At 51.4% G+C, this 22,821-nt stretch overlaps 1 protein-coding gene across 4 annotated transcripts in view; it reads right to left on the reverse strand.

Annotated features, from left to right (window-relative positions):
• Positions 1–822: 822 nt before the first annotated feature.
• Positions 823–22,821, reverse strand: part of PAX7 (paired box 7) — a 118,387-nt gene continuing 96,388 nt past the window's right edge. For 2 of the 4 annotated variants that reach the window (XM_023219330.2, XM_023219329.2), the window contains exon 8: positions 13,258–13,756. In XM_023219330.2, coding sequence (XP_023075098.1) covers positions 13,349–13,756 — 408 coding nt within the window. In that variant the 3' untranslated portion in view covers positions 13,258–13,348. Of the gene's footprint in view, positions 4,884–13,257; positions 13,757–22,821 lie in introns of those variants that run through there. The other 2 variants (XM_023219332.2, XM_023219333.1) reach the window with 2 other exon arrangements.

Raw genomic sequence — 22,821 nt, forward strand, 5'->3', positions numbered from 1 at the left:
ACCCACATCACAGGGACAGCCAGCAGTCAATGACTGACTGATACAGTACAAAAGGCCAGCCCCTGGCCTCAAGGTGGGACTACTCTGGTACTACAATCCACACTCCAGAGCTCCTTGTGGCATCAGGTTGAAGCTGGACACCAGGTAAAACCACCTCTTTGCTCAGCTTCTCTACTTGTCCCATCTTGCTTCCTTCATTCCCTTACAGCTTTCTCTGGAGATCTCGCCATCAGTAATTCAAAAAGAGCCAGGCATACTGGTAGTCCGAGCGACTCAGGATGCTGACAGGAAGATCACTTGAGCCCAGGAGTTCAAGGCTTCAGTGTGCTATGATCACACCTGCGAATAGCCTTGCACTCCAGCCTGGGCAACATAGCAAGACCCCATCTCTAAGAAAGAACAAAACCAAAAAATTGCCCGAGAATCCCCGTATGCTTCCAAGCAATATGTAAGTTTCTGAGCTGTCTTCTACCTCCAAAATCCCTTGTGACAGGAGAGAGCCACCGAGGGTTCTAAGCTTAGCAGCAGGAAAAGTTTGTTTTGGTGAAGAGAACTAAAGTTTCACCTTATTCTTTGACACTGTGCTATTTCTGTGAGCTCACAGAGAGGCTTAAAGCAACACCATCCATTGATCAAATATTGATTAGGCATTCACTAGAAATCTCGCAGCTCCTTGGCACTAGAGGACACAGTGGGGAGCAAGAGAAACAGTTTCTACCCTGATTCTCTAAATTAGGTCCAAAGGCTTCTTGGACACCCTTCAGAGCCCCTTTTGGAGCAGCTGCACAATGACAATCAATTGAGTACATGAAACCTTCAAAATGCTTTTAATTTCTTTTAATGTGTAACAGTTACGCCTGAGTTACAGAGGAAGCGCTTACAAGCAGCAGGTAGTTAAAGCAAATACCAGTTTCTCTTTCTAATCTACTACTCCATATAGCTGAATAAATTATGGTGTGATTATATTTAAACACACACCTCAGGCCCACACGCCCAGGCACACACCCCACTCACACCCTCACGTACACCCACTCACTTCTGCATGGGGGAAAATGGCTGTGAGTCAAACACGGAAGCAACAAAGTTGCAGTTACTAGGAAGAAGGAATGATCTAGAGTGCTATGTAGATATTTCCCAGGTCAGGGAATTGGCCATGTCAGAAGAGTTGACTTGAAGAAGCATCAAATACACGGAAGTCTCGGAGCTTTTCAAGTTGGCAGCTAGAGAACCCCCATTTGGTCTTGGTTTTGATGCCTCTGCAGGAGGGGAGGAGAGAAGAGCTGTGTACCCCCAAAAAAGTGTCCAACAGTGCGAGACACATTTGGGAGCTTGACAAGAAGAACATCAGCTTGAGAGAGGTCCCAGAGAACATCTTTTTAGTTGGGTTGATGGAGTTTCACTGAGTCCCAGGATCCAAAATCTTGGATACTTCACCAACTCCATCTTAAAACACTGGATTCTGGCAGAGTGGTCAAACTCTGGGATCTGTCCTGTTCTCAAGCCAGAGTCAGATTTCAATCTGACTCTTCATTGTCCTTCTGGGCAAACCTCTCTCTCCATTCTTCTTTCCTTCTCTCTTATCCCCCTAGTTCTCTGTTTGCTCTGCCCTTTCGTGTTCCTCTAGCAAAAGACCATCAAAGGTAAATCAAGTATAAAATGGAAGTACAAAAGCATAGCTTGGTTCTTACACATCACTTCTTTTTTTCTTTATATAGCAAGAGAGAAATGCCAAATGAAAAAAGTAAAGGAACAAGAATGAAAGAACCCACTAGAGCCTGGAATGCATAATTTGAAACATACAATATGAAGATATATCCCTACAGATGGTCTCTGGCACTAGCACGACACGCACTGTGGGGGATTTCTTTCCTTTTTTAGTATATATATATATATATTTATAAAAAGTCAACTTTCTATAAACGAACAGCACATCACCACGTTTTCCAACTATTGTACAATGAACTCAAAAGAGAGCCCCCCTTAGAGAGGACAACAGCGACTTGTGATAAGTTGGAGGAAGCAGCTCTTATTTTGCTACAGACTCTATTTACAGGGATGGATGGGGGTTGTATCTGGGACGGCCTGGCTGCTGGAACTCAGGCCTTCTTTCTCAGGCTGTGTTCAACCCCAAAGAGATGGAGGCCTTGTGTCTCTCGTTCAGTATCACCTCTCTGGTGATGTTTCAAGCTGCCAACACAAGGCTGAATTTTATGACCCAAGTTGGCCAGACACGTTAATATACGGGTTTTAGAGAGAACGTATTAGGATCAAGGGCCTCTTTCTGAAGCGGGTGGGGCCCCTCAAGGAATAAGTCCCATTTTCTACCAAGATGATGGCTTGGGAGAAGTTATGTCCAACGTTATGAGAAATCTTTTGGTTTATTCCCAAGCAGGTCTTGGTTCCATTTCACCATCAGGATCAGACATCTGGGATTGGTCCTAGCATTGGACTGTCGCTTCCTGGGGATGGCGCTGGGTGGTTTTGATGTCACCTGCCTGAGATCCCTGCTCCTGAGTCACAGAGGGTGTCAGGAGACTCAGACACTTTCTGAGCCAGGCCTCCAGGTGGAAGGATTGGCCATTCAAGGAATGTGGATGAAGAGTGGTCTTCAGGAAGAGCTGCTTTCTGCTGTGATAGCTACAAAAGCAGGATCTGGGTTACCAAGGGACAACAGAGTCTTCTTTTTTGTCCCGAACGTGAAGAACCAAAAGTCTCCTGCAGTGGACGCTCCAGTTGCAACCTAGGTTGACCTTGATGGGTCACATGTGTCCGCCGCTACCAAAGAGTCTATTTGTCTCCAGTTATTCATTGGTTTCTCTAAACCAGAGATATGAGCCAGCCTGGCCATGGTCCAGGACAGGCTTGATATCACCAAGTCTGAAGATGAGAACCAGGTGAACATTCGTCACAGAGGAGACGTCCACGTAGGAGACTGTCCTAGAATCTTGCCAACCCAGCTCCCCAGGAGGGAGGAACTCAGGTTGACTCCCAGAGCAGCAGCCCTTTCCCTCTAGGAATGTCTTGTTGGCTGAGGGCAAGAGACATGGATTGAGCAAAAAGGTGGCCTCATGAACCCAGGTGGGGACAAGCAGTTTGGTCCAATGTTTGTGAATTCAGTGCTGTTTCTCCCATCCCAAGTACTCTGTACTCAGCAGCACCTGATAAAGGTGATGGAATGTAGATTACAGCAACAGTGATGGTAAATAGGTGTGATGATTTTGATAAATAGGTAAAGGTGAGAAAAAGTTCCCAGGAAGGAGGAATCAGGGGTTTGAATCATCCCCCCAAGGTCCCAGCTCTTAAGAGAATGGAACTTCAGGAGGCCACTGGCGTGGTCAAGGAAGGTGCCTCTTCCCTCTCCTCTGGAATTGGTGACATCTCCCTCTGCTCAGGGGTGGTAGCTTGGAAACTGGTCACATCTGCCTCAGCCCAGCTGTGCCAGATCAGGAGGCAGGGACCTCTTGGCTAAGACAGAGGCAACATTCAAAGATGCCACTCTGGGCAGGGCAATAGTATGCCCCTAACAACATGCCAGGGGGAATCGTCTTGTCTGTGAGGCAAACAATCCCTGCCCAGTCTAGAACCCTCCTCCAAAGCTCTGAGGGTACCTCTCTGCATCCCCAGAAACTGAAAGGGGTCTGGGGAAGATGGAGGCCTCTTCCTAGAGGACGGGGCATGGTAAGGACGGGCTCGGGCCTCTGCGGAAGGCTTTGGGCAAAATCTCAGCTCCCTGGGGTGTGGGCTTGCAGGCAGAGAGCTGAAGCCTTGGGCAACAAAGGCTTGCCCTCCCACAAACAGAGGGACCTGGTTGTGAAAGTCCCTTCTGAGTCCACTTCATGCTCCTCTACTCATGTATCCTCAAGACTTTATCCCCTCCCCATCTCATCTGATTCAGCTAATGAAGGAAACTGAAAAGTTCTGTGGGCTCCCCAGGCCCCAGATGGGTTGGACATGGTGGGAACTTGGGCTTCAGGCTAAGAGCCCTCTGCTTCTAGAAGCCTGAGTTGGGTCCTTGTATCCTGGGCAGGCCCATGGCTGACAAGCCCCACCCCCACGTGCCCTTACCCTCTGGTTAAGCCTCTTCCTGGTCTCCCCAGTCTCCCTGACTGTGCTAGATTTCCCCGTACACCTAGTAGAGGTGTCTGGGGAGGGTTCTGAAGTCCTTCAAATTCCTGGGTGGGGGTGAGACTGCCCCTCTGCTGACTCCCCTGGGAAGACCCCAAAGCCAGGGTCCCCTCTCTGCTGGAGTCCCAATGTCTAGAGGAGGAAAGGGCTGCCGGTCTGACATTGAGCCGGAGAACCTCCTTGGAGGGCTGGCTCCCAGTACATCCAGCTGAGAGTAGCCCTGAACACTTCACCTCCACCTCTAGCTAGGGCACCTGCTGGAGTTGGGTCCAAAGGGCTGCAGGACTTCCTCTCAGGCATCATCCTCCTCTGGGTGCCCAAGGTGTTCAAGGTGGGCCTTGATCTCCATGCCTGAGATGGCACAGAGGCCACCATGGGATTTGACAGGGGAGGACTTCAGGCTGACCAGAAACCCTCCTTGGGGAAAGTGGGGAGCAGACTCCAAGGGCATCACTCTGGATCCCTAACCACAGCTGAGTGACAAGCTGGCTGTCTACCTCCAGGGGGCCAGTAATGAGAAGCAGGTGGGTTCCTTTCTTGGCCCCCTAGGACTCCAGGGGGATGAGGAGGCAAGGCTGGGAGGTTCAGGGGTCAGTCAGGGTTGGGCTGGGAATTGGGCTGGGGCAAGTCACCCCAGGGGCCCTAGTAGGCCTGGCCAGTTTCCACAGGCAGGAGTCCCAGTACAGCGGAGTGCTCCCCGAGCTTCATGCGACGCTGGGTGGAGAGGCTCACGTTTTTGGCCAGATAATCAACAGCAGCTGGAAAAAAGAAGAGACTCTCCTAGAAATCGAGGTTCTTTTTGTTTATTCTTCCATTCACTCTATTTACATCCATCCATCCATCCATCCATCCATCCATCCATCCATCCATCCATGTGTATCCATCTTTTCTTTCATCCATCCATCATCCTTCCACCTTCTATCCACTCATCCTCTCATCTATCCAGCCATATCCATGCATCTATCCACCCATCCATTCTGTCCATCCATCCATCCATCCATCCATCCACCCATTCATTCATTTATCCATTCTCTGTCCTTCCATCCATCCATTTATCCATCTATCCATCTATCCATCCATCCATCCTTCTATCCACTCATCCTTCATCCATCCATCCATCCCTCTGTCTATCCATCCTCTATCCATACCTCATCCACTCATCCATCATCCATCTGTCCATCCATCCATCCTTCCATCTATCCATCTCCTCATGAAGCTCTTTCTCTCACCTCCTCTCTAATCATTCAACAAATACTTATTTAATGCATTGTGTGCCCAGCTCTCTGGTAAGTTCCTAGGGAGGCACAGAAGATTATCCACATTGCTGAGAAAAGAATTAACCACCCCTCAATAAGCCCACTACATACACCTGCTATGGATAAGGCCCTGTGAATCCCTGAGTGCAGATAATGATGAGGGCAAGGTCTCTCTGCCTTTTCTATCTGTGCCCAGCTTACAGATAAGGCAAAGCAAGACCTTTGCTGCGAGGCCAGAGTGGCTATGGGTGAGCTGAGGAATCCATGCAGAAGGAGCCAGGACACAGATACGCAGGGAGCTGAGATTTATAGCTCTGTCCATCTGGTCACCCAGAGGAGATAGATGAGTGTCTGAGGGTGTATGTGCCTGAGAGTGGTGCATACTTGTGTGTGTGAACAACGGAAACAAGAATTTCCTTGAATAATTGGCCTGCACATGAATGTCCACACAAGAGCAACATTTGCACACACACGTGCACATGTGTGAGTTGTATGCACCTTTGTGAATAGATGAACTTTGGGAATGCCAGTGGACGTGCAGGCACTGTGTACAGGTGAGTTCCAACTGAGCCAGGTACCTGCCTCTATATGTGTGTATGTGCAGGGATGACCCTTGACCTGCATGTACATGTGTTCTGTCTTGACTGTACTAATTCTGCCTTTCTGAGGCTACAACAGAAATCAGCCTTGACCAAATGATTTGGCTGAGGTGTGGCCAAGGCCTCCAGAGGCACAGGGATGCTGCCTCCCAAGCTGGGATCTGTGGCTGTGGCTGTGGCCAGTCCAAACCCCTGGGATCTGTAGGGTCCAGAAGCAAGAGGAAGATGGAAAGAATACTACATTAGGAATTACGAGGCCTGGCTCAACACTTGTTCTGTCACCTGCCCACAGGGCACCTTGTAGCACTCTACATGCTTCCCCAAGGTTGGAGGTTTCTGCCTAGGGCAGGTGGGTGGAGCCAAAAGGTGATAGGCATGGCCTGAGAACGAGGCCAGGGAGGCCAGGTGGGCAGTGCCAATCATTGAGCCATGGGAGGCCGTATTGCCTAGTGGTTCAAATGACGGAGGTTCAAATCCTGCACATGCCAACTTTTAACGTGTGATCTGGCGCATCCCACCTCATTTATTCAAACCTCAGTTTCCTTGTCTGTAAGTTGGGGATCGTGACAGCACCTATCTGAGGAGCTGTTATGAAGGTTAAAGGAGAAATGCGTACAAAGTGGCCAGCTAGTACTGTGCCTGGCACATTGTGAGCTCGAGAGATGTGGGTTTGGAAGCAGCGGAAGACTAGGATTGGGATTTAGTAAGCAAACACGGCGTTTGATGCAGGCAGGAGGAGATGGAGTAGCGGATGAGGTGGCTGCAGTCCCAGTTACCTCCCACTCCTGTGGCCCTGGGCACATCACCTGGCCTCTCTAGACCTGCTTCCTTGTCTGTAGAATGGGGAAAACAAAGTCCAGCTTCCTCCAGGGCTGCTGCTATAAGGATGAAGTGAGACAGTGTTTTTTAAGATGGTGGTTACAGAGCACGCAGGGGCTTGGCCCTCAACATTCCCAAAGGATGTGCAAATGCCCTGGGGTCTCTCTGGAGTGTCTGAACCCTGTGTCCCTCTGCTTACCAGGCTCCAGGGTGGGTGATGAGAGGAAAGTTAAATCTGCCTAGGGTCTGAACTGAGCCCCGGGGGACTGCCAGCCTTCCTCTGAAGTCACTTGGCCTCCAGGCTCCCAGTTGGTAAAGCAAAGTTGGTGGCAGCCAGCCTGGCCCTGCCTTGGGTCTGCCCCTTCCTCTGTGTGAGGGTAGGGCCATTTCCATCTCTGGCCTTGGGGGGACCCTGCAGCCCTGGCCACACCAACTCTACTACTGGGAGCCTGCCTTACCTGGACTCCAGGATCCATCCCGTTAAGAAGCCTCATTCTTAGAGGGACAGTAGGAATAGAAAGAGGAAGAGCCAGTGTTTACAGAGAGCTTGTTCTATCCCGGTCCTGTTCTAAGCATTTTGTGCTCATTTTCCATTTAATTCTCACAACAACTCTATGAGGCTGGTAGTGGTGGTATCTGCATCTTACAGATGATGGAACTGAGGCTCTGAGAGACTGCACCACTTCAAAGATCACACAGTTCATAAGTTGCAGAGCCAGGATTCAAACCCAGGCAGTCTGAGCCTAGCTCTCAGCCACCCCTGCAGACTCCTAGAGAATAACCCTTTGTACATACACAGCATTTTAGAGTGCACAAGGTGCTCTACACCCCAAATTCTACATTGATCCCATGTTCTGCTCCAGGCAATATAAGCGAGCTGTCCAAGAGCACGCCGCCAAGGCAGGTGACAGTTTCCCTGAGTCACAGCAGCCACTGCCTCCCCTCCTTACTTCACACCATGCCAGCCTCTCGCACCAACCTCTCCAGCTATTCCTGTGGGTGGGCTGAGAACTGTGGCTTTTTAAACAATTGATACATAATATTTGCACATATTTACTGGGGTACCTGTGATGTTTTGCTACATGCATAGAATGTGTAATGATCAAGTCAAGCTGTTTAGGGCATCCATCACCTTCAGGATTTATCTTTTCTGTTTTTTGTTTTGTTTTGTTTTGTTTTGTTTTGAGATGGAGTCTCACTCTGTCTCCCAGGCTGGAGTGCAATGGCGCAGTCTCGGCTCACTGCAACCTCCATCTCCCGGGTTCAAGCAATTCTCCTGCCTCAGTCTCCCAAGTAGTTGGGACTACAGGTGCCCACCAATACACCTGGCTAATTTTTGTACTTTTTAGACAGCATCATGTTGGCCAGGCTGGTCTCAAACTCCTGCCTTCAGGTGATCCGCCCAACTTGACCTTCCAAAGTGCTGGGATTACAGGTGTGAGCCACTGAGCCTGGCCCAGTATTTATCATTTCTATGTGTTGGGTACATTTCAAGTCCTCTCTTCTAGCTATTTTGGAATATACAATACACTGTTGTTAGCTGTGGTCACCCTACTCTGTTATCAAACACTAGAACTTACTCCTTCTATCTAACTGTATGTTTGCGCCCATTAACCAACCTCCCTTCATCCCCTTCCCTGCTTCCCTGCCTCTAGTAGCCATCATTTGACTCTGTCTCCATGAGGCCAACCTTCTTAGCTCCCACGTATGAGAACACGTGATGTTTGTCTCTCTGTGCCTGGCTTATGTTACTTGGTAAAATGATCTGCAGTTCCATCCATGTTGCTGTGGATGACAGGATTTTATTCTTTCTTATGACTGAATAGTATTCCACTGGGTATATATACTATATGTTCTTTATCCATTTATCTGCTGATGGATGCTTACGTCGATTTCATATCTTGGCTATTGTGAATAGTGTTGCAATCAACATGGGAGTGCAGGTATCCCTTTGATACACTGATTCCTATCCTTTGGGTAAATATGGTCGTTCTAATTTTCGCTGGCTTTGAATAATAATGAGAACAACAAAGCGAGCACCCTCACTTGTGGACCACCTACTGTGTGCTGGCAGGCATGACCACACCCATTTCTTTCAACTGCCCCGTGCTTTAGGTATGAGTGTTCTCCTATAAATGTGGAAACTGAGGCACAGAGGTCACTGTCCCAGAGTCACATGCAGCGCGTGTCATGGAGGAGCCTGCATTGGTCCTGCCTGTGCCTCTGGCCACTCCGTGTGCCTTATCCTTGTCAGCCTCTCCCAGCAACCAGCCCATGGCCCAGCACACAATAGGAGCTTGCCAGGCCCTGTCTAGGTAGCCAAGGAAACACCAGGAAGCAAAACTTTCCTGACGACCCTGCCAACTTCAAGGGCACCCAACAGGCTGCAGAACCTGCCTCTCCCTGGGATGGAGCCGAAGGGCCAGCGAGGGCAGGGCTGTGACATTTCTTATTATGGCCTCCGTCAACGGCCCTCCCTATCCCTCTGTCTTTACCCATCTCCCCTTCTCTGCCTCGTGCCCATGCCTGGGCTCTAAATGTCTCAAATTAGATTAATTGGGAGTTGGCAGGAGATGTGGTGGCGATGCCAACTGGTAAACAATCTCAGCCGTCAGCGCCTCGTCAGCTCGCAGCCCCAGAGGAGGACCCTTCTAGACACAAATTCTTATTAGACTTGTCAGATCTATTAAAATTCTTTTCACACTTCTGCGTTCTATCAGCCCCATCATTAGTACGGCCCTGGCCTCTGGGAACACCAGGGCCATATTAATCTGCCGTGTGTCCCATCCCTGGGCCCTGCCCCCACCCCTCCAGAGACAAGGGAAGACAGACAGGTGGATGGACAATGGCCAGAGCAGGAAAAGGAGTGAAGGTGTCCCTGGGAAGATGAGAAGCCCACGGAGAGGAGGAGGAGGACTCTGGGGCCTAAGGGTTTGGCCCATGTGTATGCTCGCTCAATGCACACCTGAAGGTGGTTCTCCAGGGACCAGGCTGCAGGTGTGGCTGTGTACACAGTGGTATGGCCTGTCGGGAGGCCTTGGGCAAACAGCCTCTCTGGATCCCAGTTCCTCATCTGTCCAATGGGAATAACCATGTGCACTGCATAGGGTGGCATGAGGATGAAATGCCAGACCCATAGTAGATGCTCAATAAATGGCCATTCCTCCTTCCTTTACACATGCACATTTTGTATATTTATATCTTAAAGCTGTGTGTCTACACATTAGCGAACACTCACATATAAACCCCTCTCTCTGCGTGTGCCTCTGTCCATCTGCAGGTGCATGTGAAGCCGTGGACGTGAATCCACGCGTGGGTGGGCTCAGGTATGTATCGCTGCTGAGTGGCCTCCACAAATCTGTGATTTGAAGTTAGGAGACTTTGGGTCCACCATTGCCATGCTGTGGGATTTTGGAGAAGCTGCCTAGCCTCTCTGAGCCTCATTTTTGCACCTGCAACCTGGGGACAAATAACTTAGAGAATGACATGAATGAGGAGCACGCATTTTGCCCAGGGCCCTGTGGGATGAACTTGGGCAGAGGACAGGCATCAAGGGATGACAAGTGGACCTGGGCGTACACGGGCACAGTCCAGGACATGGGACTGTTGCACACACGCCGGGGCATCCCAGCCACAGATGGATTAAGTTGCCCATGGATGTGGGGCAAGAGGTTAGTGGGAACACGATGTGTCTCGAGGCCTCCAAAATGCCAAAGGAGAGGGAGGTGGTGCAGTGGAAACACTCTGAGATGGCTGAGTCTAATCTGTGGCCTCCATTTCACAGATGGGAAGACTGAGGCTCAGAGAGGCAAGGGTGTGGCTGGCCCACACTAATTGGTGGCAGAGGAGGGGACTTTTCCTCCAGTCCTTCCCTCTCAGCTCAAGCCTGGAGTCTCTGTGGGGTGAGGTGGGGTCTGTGCGGGGCTCCCTTTGGGGAGGGCTGGAGAATGTGGCCAAGAGGAGCTCTGAGCTATTCCTGGAGAAGCCAGGGCAGCAGGGGTGGAGCTGGAAGGGGAGTGAGAGGAGGAGGAGAAGGGAGTGGAAGGAGAGGATGGAAAAGAAAAGAATGGAGTTGGGGGAGGTGGGGGAGGAGGAAGCTGCTCTGGCTGGCTTTGCCCAAGCAAGAGAACAAACCCTCCTTTCTCGCCTCCTACGCCCCTTCCCTTTTGATCCCCTCCCCTGCCGCCCCCATGCTGACTTTGGGGTTAATTTTATTTCCGAATTGAGCAGGCGCCCCTGGAGCAGGGCACCGAGCTTAGGTGTGACTAACCCCCGCCCCAGGCCGGTGCTGCTGCCGCCGCTGAGGTCACTCTAAAATATTTATCAAGAGCATGTGTGCCCTGCTCCATGCCCAGGAACATGGGCTGGGTCAGGAGGTCACCCTGGGACCCTCCGGAAATTCTCCCATGCACATGCATGCACCCTGCTCTCAAATATACACGCAGACCCCCACGCACACATTCACACACACACAGTTATACATGGTATATGTCTACACCCAGATGTACATCCATACACACGTACACACAGTCACACCTACGACATACCCAAACATGCACTCATACCCTCACCCGTTTACACACTGCACACACAGTATGTGTGTCCACACACAGGTACTCCCAAATGCACAATCACAGACACACTGAAGCACGTGTACATGTCTCAATGCATGGCTATACACATGCACAGTCACACATTTACACACTCATATGCATCTATACACACGCATACGTGTTCATTCTACATATCTACAAATTGACACATGCATACCTACGCCAAACATGCAGGCACACATAAAGACACACTCAACCATATGTACAGACTTGAATGCACTTTTAAACATGTTTGTTTAAGCAGACACATATACTTACATATATGTGTGCACATATGTGTTCATACACACAACAGATGTGCACATCACGTGTGCACAATATGCTCATTTATGTGCACGCATGTGAAGTCATATACACATATGCTCACACGTGCCCAATGACACATACGTGTATTCACGTATATGCAAATATGCATGCAGTAACACATGGGTGCTGAAATACTCAGATGCATCGCATGCACACACACACACGAATTGTAACACGTCCCAACATATGTACTCACAAACACCCATATACACATGTGTACATACACATACGCAAACATGTACACACACAGGAAGGGCTGTGAACACAGCTGGGAGGTGGAGGCCAACACAGCTGGCCCTCATTTGGCAGTGGAGGCCAACGCCACGTGAGGAGGAGCGGGTTCAGGGGGTGGGCAGGAAGCAGAGGTCAGAAAGGCTGGCCCAGGGCTGGGCTGGGGGAGAGGATGCCCTCAGGGATGGGGCCTCACCCTCTTGCCACACGCCCTTCTGATTAGTTTGACACCAGCAGGTGAGGCCTTTGCAGGGAGGTGCGGCAGGAAGAGTGACTGGTGACCTCTGGCTCCCTGTCCCATCTGGGCCTGCCCTACTGCTGGCCTTGCCAGGTGGCGGAGGCTGTGTTCAGACCTGCGTTTCCCAGCCTTTGGTCTGAGGGTCCACGGTCCCTGCCTCAAGGCAAGGCACAAAGGGGATAGCAGCTGGGATGGGTGCATGGGACCACTGCAGAGTTTGGAGTGGAGGAGAGAGCTGGAAACACAGCTTTCCCATGCCCTGTGGCAGAAAGGGCAGGGTCTCCCACTGAGCTGTCCAGCACGGTGGCCACCAGCAGCCCATGGTTACCGAGCACTTGAACTGCGGCTAGTGCAACCGGGAAACCGAATTTCAAATGTCGATTTCACTTGAACTAATTTAAAGTCAAAAACCAGTCTTCAATGGGGTTATTTAGTGGTTGGAAAACTTACAATTTGGAACACTTTGGGTGTGTAAGTCTATTTTCTCAATTGTAAACTATATGAAATTTAAATACAGATCAAATATTTCTGTTCAAAATTCAGTGTCCGAATTAAAATGGGCTTTAAGTGTAAAACACACACAGTATGTCAAAGACATAGCATGAAAAAGAGAATGTAAAATATCTCAATAATTATATATGAATTGCACTTTGAAATGATACTCTTTTGGATATACTGGGTTAAATAAAATGTTAGTAAAAATAATTCCATTGTTTCTTCTCCTTAATTTTTCTTTTCTTTTTTTTGAGACAGTCTTGCTCTGTCACGCAGCCTGGAGTACAGTGGCGTGATCTCGGCTCACTGCAACCTCCGCCTCCTGGGTTCAGGTGATTCTTGTGCCTCACCTACTGGAGTGGCTGGGATTACAGGTACATGCCACCATGCCTGGTTAATTTTTGTATTTTTAGTAGAGACAGAGTTTCACCATGTTGACCAGGCCGGTCTCGATCTCCTGGGCTCAAGTGATTCATTTGCCTCAGCCTTCCAAAGTGCTGGGATTACAGGCATGAGCCACCACTCCTGGCCTGTTTCTTCTTATGTTTTAAAATGTGGCCACTAGAAATGTTAAGTGATATTTGTGTTGTGTATTATATTTCTGTTGGAGCCATAGCAGGGGCTTAGCCAGGAGGTGTTCTGGATTTTGCCCAATTCAGTGTCATTTTAGGTGAACAGTTCTGTCTTGCTGGACTTCAATTTTTCCATCTGTAAAATGGACAGTCCCCACCCCGACACCACCCTGTAGCTCTCCACAAACAAGCAGGAGGCCCTGGGGGTGGGAGAAGGAATGGGGACGGGTGATGCCCAGGGCACCAGGCACTCACTCTGGCCGTACTGGCCGTACTGATAGCTGGCCACGGGGTCCACGCTGTAGCCGGTGGTGCTGTAGGTGGGTGGGCAGTAGGCCTGGGAGGTGGGCAGGCTATCTCCCGGCTTGATGGAGTCGGCCCGCTGGCTGCAGCTGGCTGAGATGGAGGTGGCCGAGTCCAGGCCGCCATGCAGCGGGGAGATGGAGAAGTCAGCCTGTGGCTGCGGGGGCACTGCGCTGGGGTTGCTCAAGATGCTCATCACCTGTGGGGAAAAGGCCATTAGTGCCAGGCTCACCGGACAGACCCCAGAGACATGAGCACACTGGCACAATGCCAGGCTGGCCCTGGAATGCTCTTTGCCGGAGTTGTTCCCTTGAAATCTCTGTCGCTTCGAGGTCCTCAGTTTACCTGAATTGCGTGCCCTCATGCATGGGATGGCTGCTGGTCTTCGGTGTTTCTCTCGAAGGAGGGTCCTGACCCAGGGATCCTCCTTCCACTGAGAGCTCAGCAGGGCCTTACTCGCCTCTCTAGCTCCAGGGCCTGGCTTTAATGAACAAATGCGTGAATGAATGCATGAATGAACGAACTGGCTAATGAGGCCTCTCCCATCAGTCAGGGAGTTCTCCAAGCTCAGAGAACTGTGCCTCCCCCATCAGACTGGGATGGCCCCATCTTCTAACACGAACGTTACAGCAGGACTCTGATCTGTCTAGATCACTGTGCGTGGCTTGCTCTGCCTGCCACTTTTCTGGACTCCGAGCTTCCTGTCCCTTCCACACCAAAGCCCACAGCCAATGCTTTCAAAGAGCCTTGCAGGCCCCTTCCTTTGATTCTACCAGCTCCTGAAGTCTGTGGCCATCCCCTCCTTCCCTGCCTGGCCGGGTTCCACACATAGGAACTCACTGTCAGTGCTGGCAACACAGACTACCAGGGGAAGCTTGTCTCTAGAAACTCAGCTTAGGGGACCTGGATGGAGGTCCAGGTGTTCACTTACTGGGATGTTCACTTATTTACTCCACAAACAGGCACGGATGGTGACTCTGGCTCCAGGCTGAGAGCTGAAGGCTCTGAGACTTCAGAGGAGAAACAGCCATGGTCCCTGCCCTCAGTAGTGGGAGAGGAGGAGAAAGGGTCTGGGTCAGGTGAGGAAAGCTACTAGCAAAGATCATAGAGACATGGAGTTGTGATCCAGGCATCGTATCTATCAAAGGACACAGAGGAGGGCGTCCAGTCTTCCCTGGCAGTCCAGGAAATCTGGGGGAGGTGGAACCTGCTGTCCAGCTCTCCAGGAAAGGGGGCGGGAAAAGCAGTGGTTTCCTTGGGTGGGGCTGGGGGTGGCGCAGCAGGAGCTCCTGGAGAGTGAGAGGGCACAGTGTACAAGTCAGTTCAGAGCAGAGAAGGGGAGAGGGCAGGAGGGAGAGGGAACCGTGTCCCAGTCAGTCCAGGGGAGGGCAGGGGAGAGGGCAGGAGGCCCACGAGGGCAGGCCCTCGTGAACCTGACCTGCAGGGCCCAGGCCCCCTGATGACCTTCTGGTGATGCCACCCTTTATGGGAGGAAGACCCTGAGTATGAGTTGGGGACGGCTTTGCTGATAATCTGCCCAGCACTGAGATGGAGAACCACGTGGCAATCCCTGCTGGGCACACAGTTGAGTTCCCTAACTCCCCTCCAGGGTAAGAAGGCAGGCTGCGGGCATTCCAGCAGTGATCGTTTTGCCGACTAGACACCTTCTGAAGATTTTTACCTTTGCCTTTATTACTGGCTTGTGCCACAGACATTGAGGCCTGGCCACAGTCGAGGGCATCGATGGATTCTTCGGGCCAGGGACAGACACCAAGCTCTTCCGTTTACCAGCTGTGTAACCTCAGGAGTATCCCTGAGCAGTTAACTCATTTGACCCTCCCAAGCCAAAACCCCACAGAGATGTGTGAGGCAAAGCTAGGATGCCCATTTCTCAGATGAAAAAACTGAGGCCTGCAAAGGGGGCATGGCTTCCCTAGATCTCACAGCAGGCCCAGGGCTCAGTTCACCTGACCCTGGCTTACCTGCAAAATATCAAGTTCAACTCTCAAGAAAGAATGAGGTTGAGGCATCTGATTACTTTAGAGGGTCTCAATCCAAGGACCAGCAGTAGTTTGTTTCCCGGGCAGCTAATGGGGGGTGAGTAGGGTGGGGTCCCTTACTCTGGGGGAAGCTTCGGTCCTCTGAAATGTCTTGAGCAGAGCCTATGCCTGATTCTTTCCCCCATGCCCTCAGCCCTGGCGGGTCTCCCCTCCTCCACCTTTTCCCTCTGAGCCAGAGCTCAGACCTCAGAGCTCAGACAAGCTGGGGTTATCAACTGTCTAGTCTTCATCTCCACGCAGCTGGGGAGATTTGGGTGGGACATAGGGGTGTGTCAACTTCATCAAGATGGCAAAGACACACTGGAATGGGTTTGCAAGAAGGAGAGAGAAAATCTGCCTGGGAGGCAGGAGGCTTGGCTGGGGAGTGTCTGGAGTCCTTTGGACACTAGCACTACTTTAGGGAGCTGAGGTCTCCCTAGCTCGCGCTGTGTTCAATGTGCTTCTGAGGTCTTTGTTGTGGTCAGGTCAACAGTAGGGTGTTGGGGCAGGAGTATGTGAGGGTGTCTGACACTCGGGGCTGTGTTTGTTGCTTCTGTCTGTCAAGATGGGATCTCCTTAGCCTGAAGAGTGTCTAGGGGCTTGGGGAGGAGAGTAAGGCCCCAGGGCAAACTCAAAAATCTAACTCTGCCCTGGGGTTCTCAGTCTAGACCTCTTCCTACCCATCTCCTTTCTGGCCCAACACAAACACGGACCCTGCTCCCTGCTCAAAGGAGGCCTGGACTCCAAGAATAGACTTAGGGGCTCAGAAAAAACACACAGGCTCCAGATCCCTTCTTTCAGGACAGTCGTTGGGGGCTGGGAGACTCCTGGGAAGGTTTGTCAGCTCCCGTGAGATTCCAGTCTGATCCTTCCCGCCTGCCCATTCCCAAGACGCCAAGTCCAGACGGAATGATGGGAAAGGAGGGGTGGGGGGATGGTTAGGAAGAGGATGCTTTGAGACAGGCTGAGAGCTATGTGTAGACCAGTATTCATCCTCTAAGACAGAGACCTGCACAGAACTGCCGCCCAATCTGACAATATCACTCAAGAATTATCAATGGCTCCCCATTACCTCTCATCAAAAACTCCTAGTGACCAGACCTCTAGCTGCCTGTCCCAACTCCTTTCACCCCTTTCTACTTTGCACTTTACATCCCAGCTATCCCAAACAATGTGTTATTTCTTGAAGATATCCTTCATTCATTCATGTATTCATCCAACAAGCATTTCATAGAGTGCTACTATGTGCCAGTCTGGAGCTAGTGCTGGACTATGAGCTCTTTGAGAGCAGGATAAACTGCATTTTTTTAATCTCTGTAGCCCCAGTGCCTATGTGGTGCTTGCTACATATTCTGAGCTCAGAAAACCTCTGCTGAATTCATACATATTCCTTTAAAAACATTTACTGAGCACCTATTATATACCAGACACTGAGCCAGGCACTGGGGACACAGCCATGAAAAATGCCAATCCCATGCCTTCCTGGTGGTGTCAGCCTAAGGAACGAAGTTGACAATAAACAAGTGAACAAATAATATAATTTATGATACTGATAAATGCTATGGAGGAAAAATAAGGGGCTATGTGGGATAGTTAGGCAGGACCTCCCCAAAGATGTGATATCCAGCAAGACCAGAAAGAACAGCCCTGAGAAGAAGACGAGGCAGGGGAGCCTTCCAGGCAGAGAAATCAGCAAGTGCAAAGGCCCCAAGGTCCCTGGGGCTGAGGGGGCTGAACCACGAGATACACTCAGCAGGTTTAGGAAATAGCAAGAAGGTGAAGGTGGAGAGTGGAAATTCCAGGAGCTGCAAGGGCTTGTGCAGTCCTTTCTCAGAAGGCGCTTGGGTGGTGTCCGGTGGCTCAGGAGGCCTTGGACCCTGGGCCGTGAACAGACAGCTCACTTTCCCATAATGGGATTTGCTCAATGGGATTTGCCCTGGAACAGCAAATCAAATCCACATCTGGGGAAGGTGTGAATGGAGGATGTGCTGCTGCGGCTCACTCTCTTCCAGAGTCCCTGGGGGTCTGTGGATCAAAGGGCTTCCATTTCATCCAACCCCCTGTCTCCAGGCAGGGCAGCGTCTAAGCTAATGGGACAGGACCCAACTGGAGAGTGGTGGGAGGGGAGAACACTCACCGATGAAGACCACAGGGCCTGAGTCATATATTGGTCAGTTCATGGACTCCTCAAGCAGATGGGGTATCTTTACTCCCATTATGCAGATGGGGAAATTGAGACACAGGGAAGCAAAAGGACTCACCTGCAACCACACAGCTGGTAAGTGGCAAAGCTGGCATTTGCACCCAGGCCTCCCGGGTCCCTAGCTTTGCTCTTTCCCTGCCACCAACTGTGTTGGAGAGCACACAAGGAGAGGTTTGGCAACCTCACTGCACAGAGCCCTACGGGCCTAAATGACCCTCGCTGGTCTCTGGCTTCCCGGGGACCTCTAGGGCTCCCTCTTGGCCTGCGGAAGCAGGAAGCATTGGCCCACAGTTAGGAGCCCAGCTGAGGTCCGGAGCCTGCAAACTTTTCAACTTGAGGAAGTTCAGGTCTGATGCAGTAATGCACCCCCCTCAAGAATGCTAAGGCCTCTCCCCGGGTGGGTTTTACTTTTTTCCCGGTGACCTTGCTTTCACTAATGTATTACTTCTTGGTACGTTACCGTTACTAACTCAAAATCAATACCGACCTCCACATCTGTAAGGTTTTATCTGAAGGCAAATCTCAGGGCTGTCCGTCAGGCTGACAGACAGCCGTCCCTTCCTCTCCCTTCCTCCTCCATTTCCCCCAACCTGTCATGGCCTCTACCCCGCCCCCAACCCCTTCCTCTCCCTCTGCTCCAAATCAGTCCCAGCCTCGACCAGACTAAATCAATAAGAGGCCAGCCTCACCCTCCCTTCCGCCCGCTGGGGAGAGGCTTGCTGGTTTGGAGGTGGGGGCCCCCCTTCCGCAGCCTCTGCTTACCGTCCCCTCCCCCGGGACGTGCCAGCCCGTTCCCCTACTTTAAAAAAAGGGGATGGGAAAAATGTAATTAATTCCCTCCATTCCTGAGCTGGCCCGGAGGGCCTGGGACCGAGGAGGCTGAGCTGCGAGATCTGCACCCTCTGTGATAACCGAACGTGGCTTTGGGAGTCCGGCTGCAATTAGAAGGGGCGATCGTCATCACTGGGGCTCCATGGCAGGGTTTGTGGTGGGTGGGTGGGGGCCGCAGCAGGGTGCAGAGGGAGAGGGAGGCACAGGGCCCACAGACTGAAGGTCAGGATAGGGGTGGGGGTCAGGAATCAGGTCAAGGCTGCAGGGACCAGCGGCAGGTCACAGAGCCCGACCTCTGCACTGAGAGGGACCCTGAGGCTCTAAGAGGGACAACAGTTTCCCTGAGGGCACTGGGCCTGGGCCAGTCAGTGCCCAGAAGGGCTTTCCTGCAGCATGGGGGCCAGAATATCTGCCCTGACTAGCTGTGACCCTGGGCAATTTCTTTAACCTTCTGTGCCTCTGTTTTCTCATCTATAAAATGGGTATGATGATAATCGTAGCTACCTAGAGAGTTATTTTAAGGATTAAGTGAATAAATGTACACTGGATGTGCCATGCCTGCTGCATTGTTAGCTCCCGGTAAATATCAGCTGTCCTCCTCCCCTTCCTTTTTCACCTCCCTGACATCTCTTCTGCCTGGATTAGAAGGGAAGAGGCAGGCGGCTCAGGGACCTCGCCTGAGATGGAAATGAGCACTTGGAAGCAGACTCTGGGAATGCCTCTCAGTCAGGGGCCATGCAGTTTTCCATCTTTTTCTGCCACGGGGGCCACCACCCAATGGGTGCTTTCTGAATGAAGCATTGCTCTGCCCCCTTAGAACTGTTCCGTCCCCACGCAGAAGCTGGGGCCTGCACACTGGAAAGGGAGCCAGGAGTGTGTGGCTTTGACAAGTTGCACCCCACTCTGGCCTGAATGTGCTCCCCTGTAGAAAGAAGGAACCATTGAAGTACAAATCCCTGGAGTCTCCCAGTCTCAGCTGAGCAAGGCCTAGAATCCGCACAAATCCACAACGCGCACACTGCACAGGGCAGCCCACACCACACTCTGCAGGACACACACCTGAATCCAGGACGATGAGTTCATTGAAAACATCTCTGGTCACGATCGTCAAGCAGCCTTTCATCAGAGCCCCAGAGCCCCAGTTAACCAGTAGCATAGTTTTTCCCATTTGCACGCCCACTTTCTCAAACTCATCCAGCACACTTACACACGCACACACTTGCATGTAAATACACCCAAATATGCACATGAAACGTGGGAGGCAACCTGGAGTTTGCTGCATGTTCATAGATGCGGAAACTGAGGCTCAAAGAGGGGGAGTGACTTAGCACCCCAGGGATTACTGCCACTCCCTCCTGCCCCCAGTCTTGGGTGTGGTTCCAAAAGGATCTGCTGGCTTGACCCACAGAGCACTTTGATCTCCAAGCCTCAGGTCCACCTCCAGCCCTGGCTCACCGTTTTGACTTCCACAAGAGGTGAGAAGAGGAGATATTTTCAGAGCCATCTGTTCCCGTTGTCAGAACACAGCTTGCCAGGAGTAGAAGGCGTTGTTTGTCTGAATTGCATGGAAGTGTCTCTAGGGACCAAGAACTGTCCCCAGACTGGGAGACGACCTGGGGCAGCCCAGCTCATAACTTGCCTTGGTTCCTAAGGGTCTGGGGCCTGGAATCCACCTCTACCTCCAAGCAGATCCTGTCAGAGCAGGCTGAGGACTGGGCAAGAGGGACGGGCGGGCGGCTCCCCTGGGTCTGTCTGCTCCATCACTGGTTCTCCATCTTGACTGTCCACTGGAATCACTGGGGAGTCTGGGGGGTCAGGAGTTTTTTTGTTTTGTTTTGGTTTGGTTTGGTTTTTTTTGAGACGAAGTTTCACTCTTGCTGCCCAGGCTGGAGTGCAGTGGCACAATCTTGGCTCACCGCAACCTCCACCTCCCAGGTTCAAGCGATTCTCCTGGCTCAGCCCCCCGAGTAGCTGGGATTACAGGCATGTGCCACCACGCCTGGTTAATTTTTTTTTTTTTAGTAGAGATGGGGTTTCTCCATGTTGGTCAGGCTGGTCTCGAACTCCTGACCTCAGGTGATCCGGCTGCCTTGGCCTCCCACAGTGCTGGGATTACAGGCGTGAGCCACAGCACTTGGCCAGGTCGGGAGTTTTTTAAGCTCCTGGGTGATTCTAATGAGCAGCCAAGTTTGGGAGCCACTAGTCTCAAGACATCACTGTGAATTGCTACACACACGTAATACCATGACACATCTATATTCATACAGGTGAAATATGGGATGCACACAAAACACACCCAGACACCCACGCAGGAAGACACACACATTACAGATGCGCCGACACGAACACGCAAAGAATGACATCCATGAAAATCCACACACATACACGCCCCGCTGGCCACAGATCCACCGGCCTCCCCGACACACACGCACAGAGGTACACAGACCCTCATGCACCCACACACTGCCACCCCACAACTCCGCCTTCGCCAGCTCACTCACACAAACCTGTGTGCCCCTTCACCCTCCTCCAGCCCCCAGGGGACACTCAGACACACGCATGCCCCTGCTGGCGGCCGCCTGTCCCCAGCCCCACACTGAGATTAGTGCAAGCTAGAAATCACCTACCCAGGCAGCTGCTCACCCTCGCTCCCTCTCCTCTCAATTCTCCACTAAGAGGACCTGGACCCTCCCTCTCCTTCCCCCCTGTGGACAGCGGTAATGGGCTTCGGGTGCTGACTTGGAGCTTCCAAACAAGATTTCCTGCAGGTCTCCCTGTCCCCCACCTTCCACTTCAGCTTCCATCTCTGCTTATGGCCTCCACACCTCACCCCCTCCACTACCAGCATCCCACACCGAAGTCCTGCACCTGCCGTGTGGGCAAGAGGCTCCCCTTCTCTCCCCTGACCCAGCCCCCTGACTCCTGGTTCCCTCTCATTTTCATCCTCGAAGCCTTCCATGAACGCTTTTCTAAGCCTGGCTGATGGCATTCTCTTGCACAAGCACAGCACTTTACAGTTTGTGAATTATTTCCCTTTAAGCCTCATAACAACTCTAGGAAGCACTGTTACTCCCTTTTTCAGATGAGAAGACTGAAGCTTAGCAGCTCACCCAGGATCCCCTGGGGGATGAGTGGCAGGATCGGGGCAAGGACCCTTGACTCTTGACTTCTGGTCTGATGCTAAAAGGCGATCGTCTTGTGCCTGGCTGTGGCCTTCATTTACCATAGGTGGCTTAGGGTCATTTATTAACTGACTGTTAACTCAGTGTGTGTGTGTTTGTGTGTATGTGTCTGTGTGAGAGAGAGGGAGAGAGAGTGTGTGCATGTGTGAATACTGTGTGTGCATGTGTGAGTACTGTGTGTTCATGCATGCTTGTGCACATGGAAGTACTGTGTGTGTGTTGTATGGATGCTTCTAAGTCCTTGTGTGATGTGTGAGCACTGTGTCTTTGCATGTGCCTGTGTGTTATATGTGCATGGGAGTATTGTACATGCATGTGTAGAATTTTTGTGTGCATGTGCAAGTACTTGTGTGTGTATGTGTGAATTTTGTATGTGTGCTTGTGTGAGTATTGTGTGCATGAGCATTGTGTGTGCATAATTATTGTATGTGCATACAGTAGCTACTACTGTGTGTGCATGTGTGAGTGTTGCCCGCGTGTGTGTGTATGTGAACACTGCACATGTATGGGGCACAGATCCTGTGTGCCCCAACCCAGAGTACAGGCTGAAGCTTGGGGACCTTGGAAGCTCAGAGGATACATGGTGAACATCGGGTCATTGCCATCTCTGACCAGGGTAGGGGCTACCCACCCACAACCCTGTTGCGATCTCTCCTCCTCCCACGTGCAGTTTGATACACAGACTTGGAAAGACTCATGAGGCTGGCTCTGTCTGAGTGAAGAGGAAAGCACAGGGGTAATTTGTGAAACTGCAGCAGAAGACATCCAACTGAGACTTTGGTAAGAATCTTCTACTGTGTGAGGGAGAGACCCTGGGAGGTGCAGCAAAAAGAGGCTGTGAGGTTCTTGTGTTCAAGCCTTACCCCGTGGAAACTTTCAGTCTCACTAAGGCCCAACCCTCTGCCTGGGAACAGACCGAGCCTCACCCTGTTTGTTGTTTTCTTGTGGCCATGACGTGCCTGGATTTGGCAGGAGTTGCCTGGGGACAGACTTGGCGTCTTATTCCCAG

Source organism: Piliocolobus tephrosceles, chromosome 1 (assembly GCF_002776525.5).
Source record: "Piliocolobus tephrosceles isolate RC106 chromosome 1, ASM277652v3, whole genome shotgun sequence".
In the NCBI taxonomy this organism is placed as follows: domain Eukaryota; kingdom Metazoa; phylum Chordata; class Mammalia; order Primates; family Cercopithecidae; genus Piliocolobus; species Piliocolobus tephrosceles.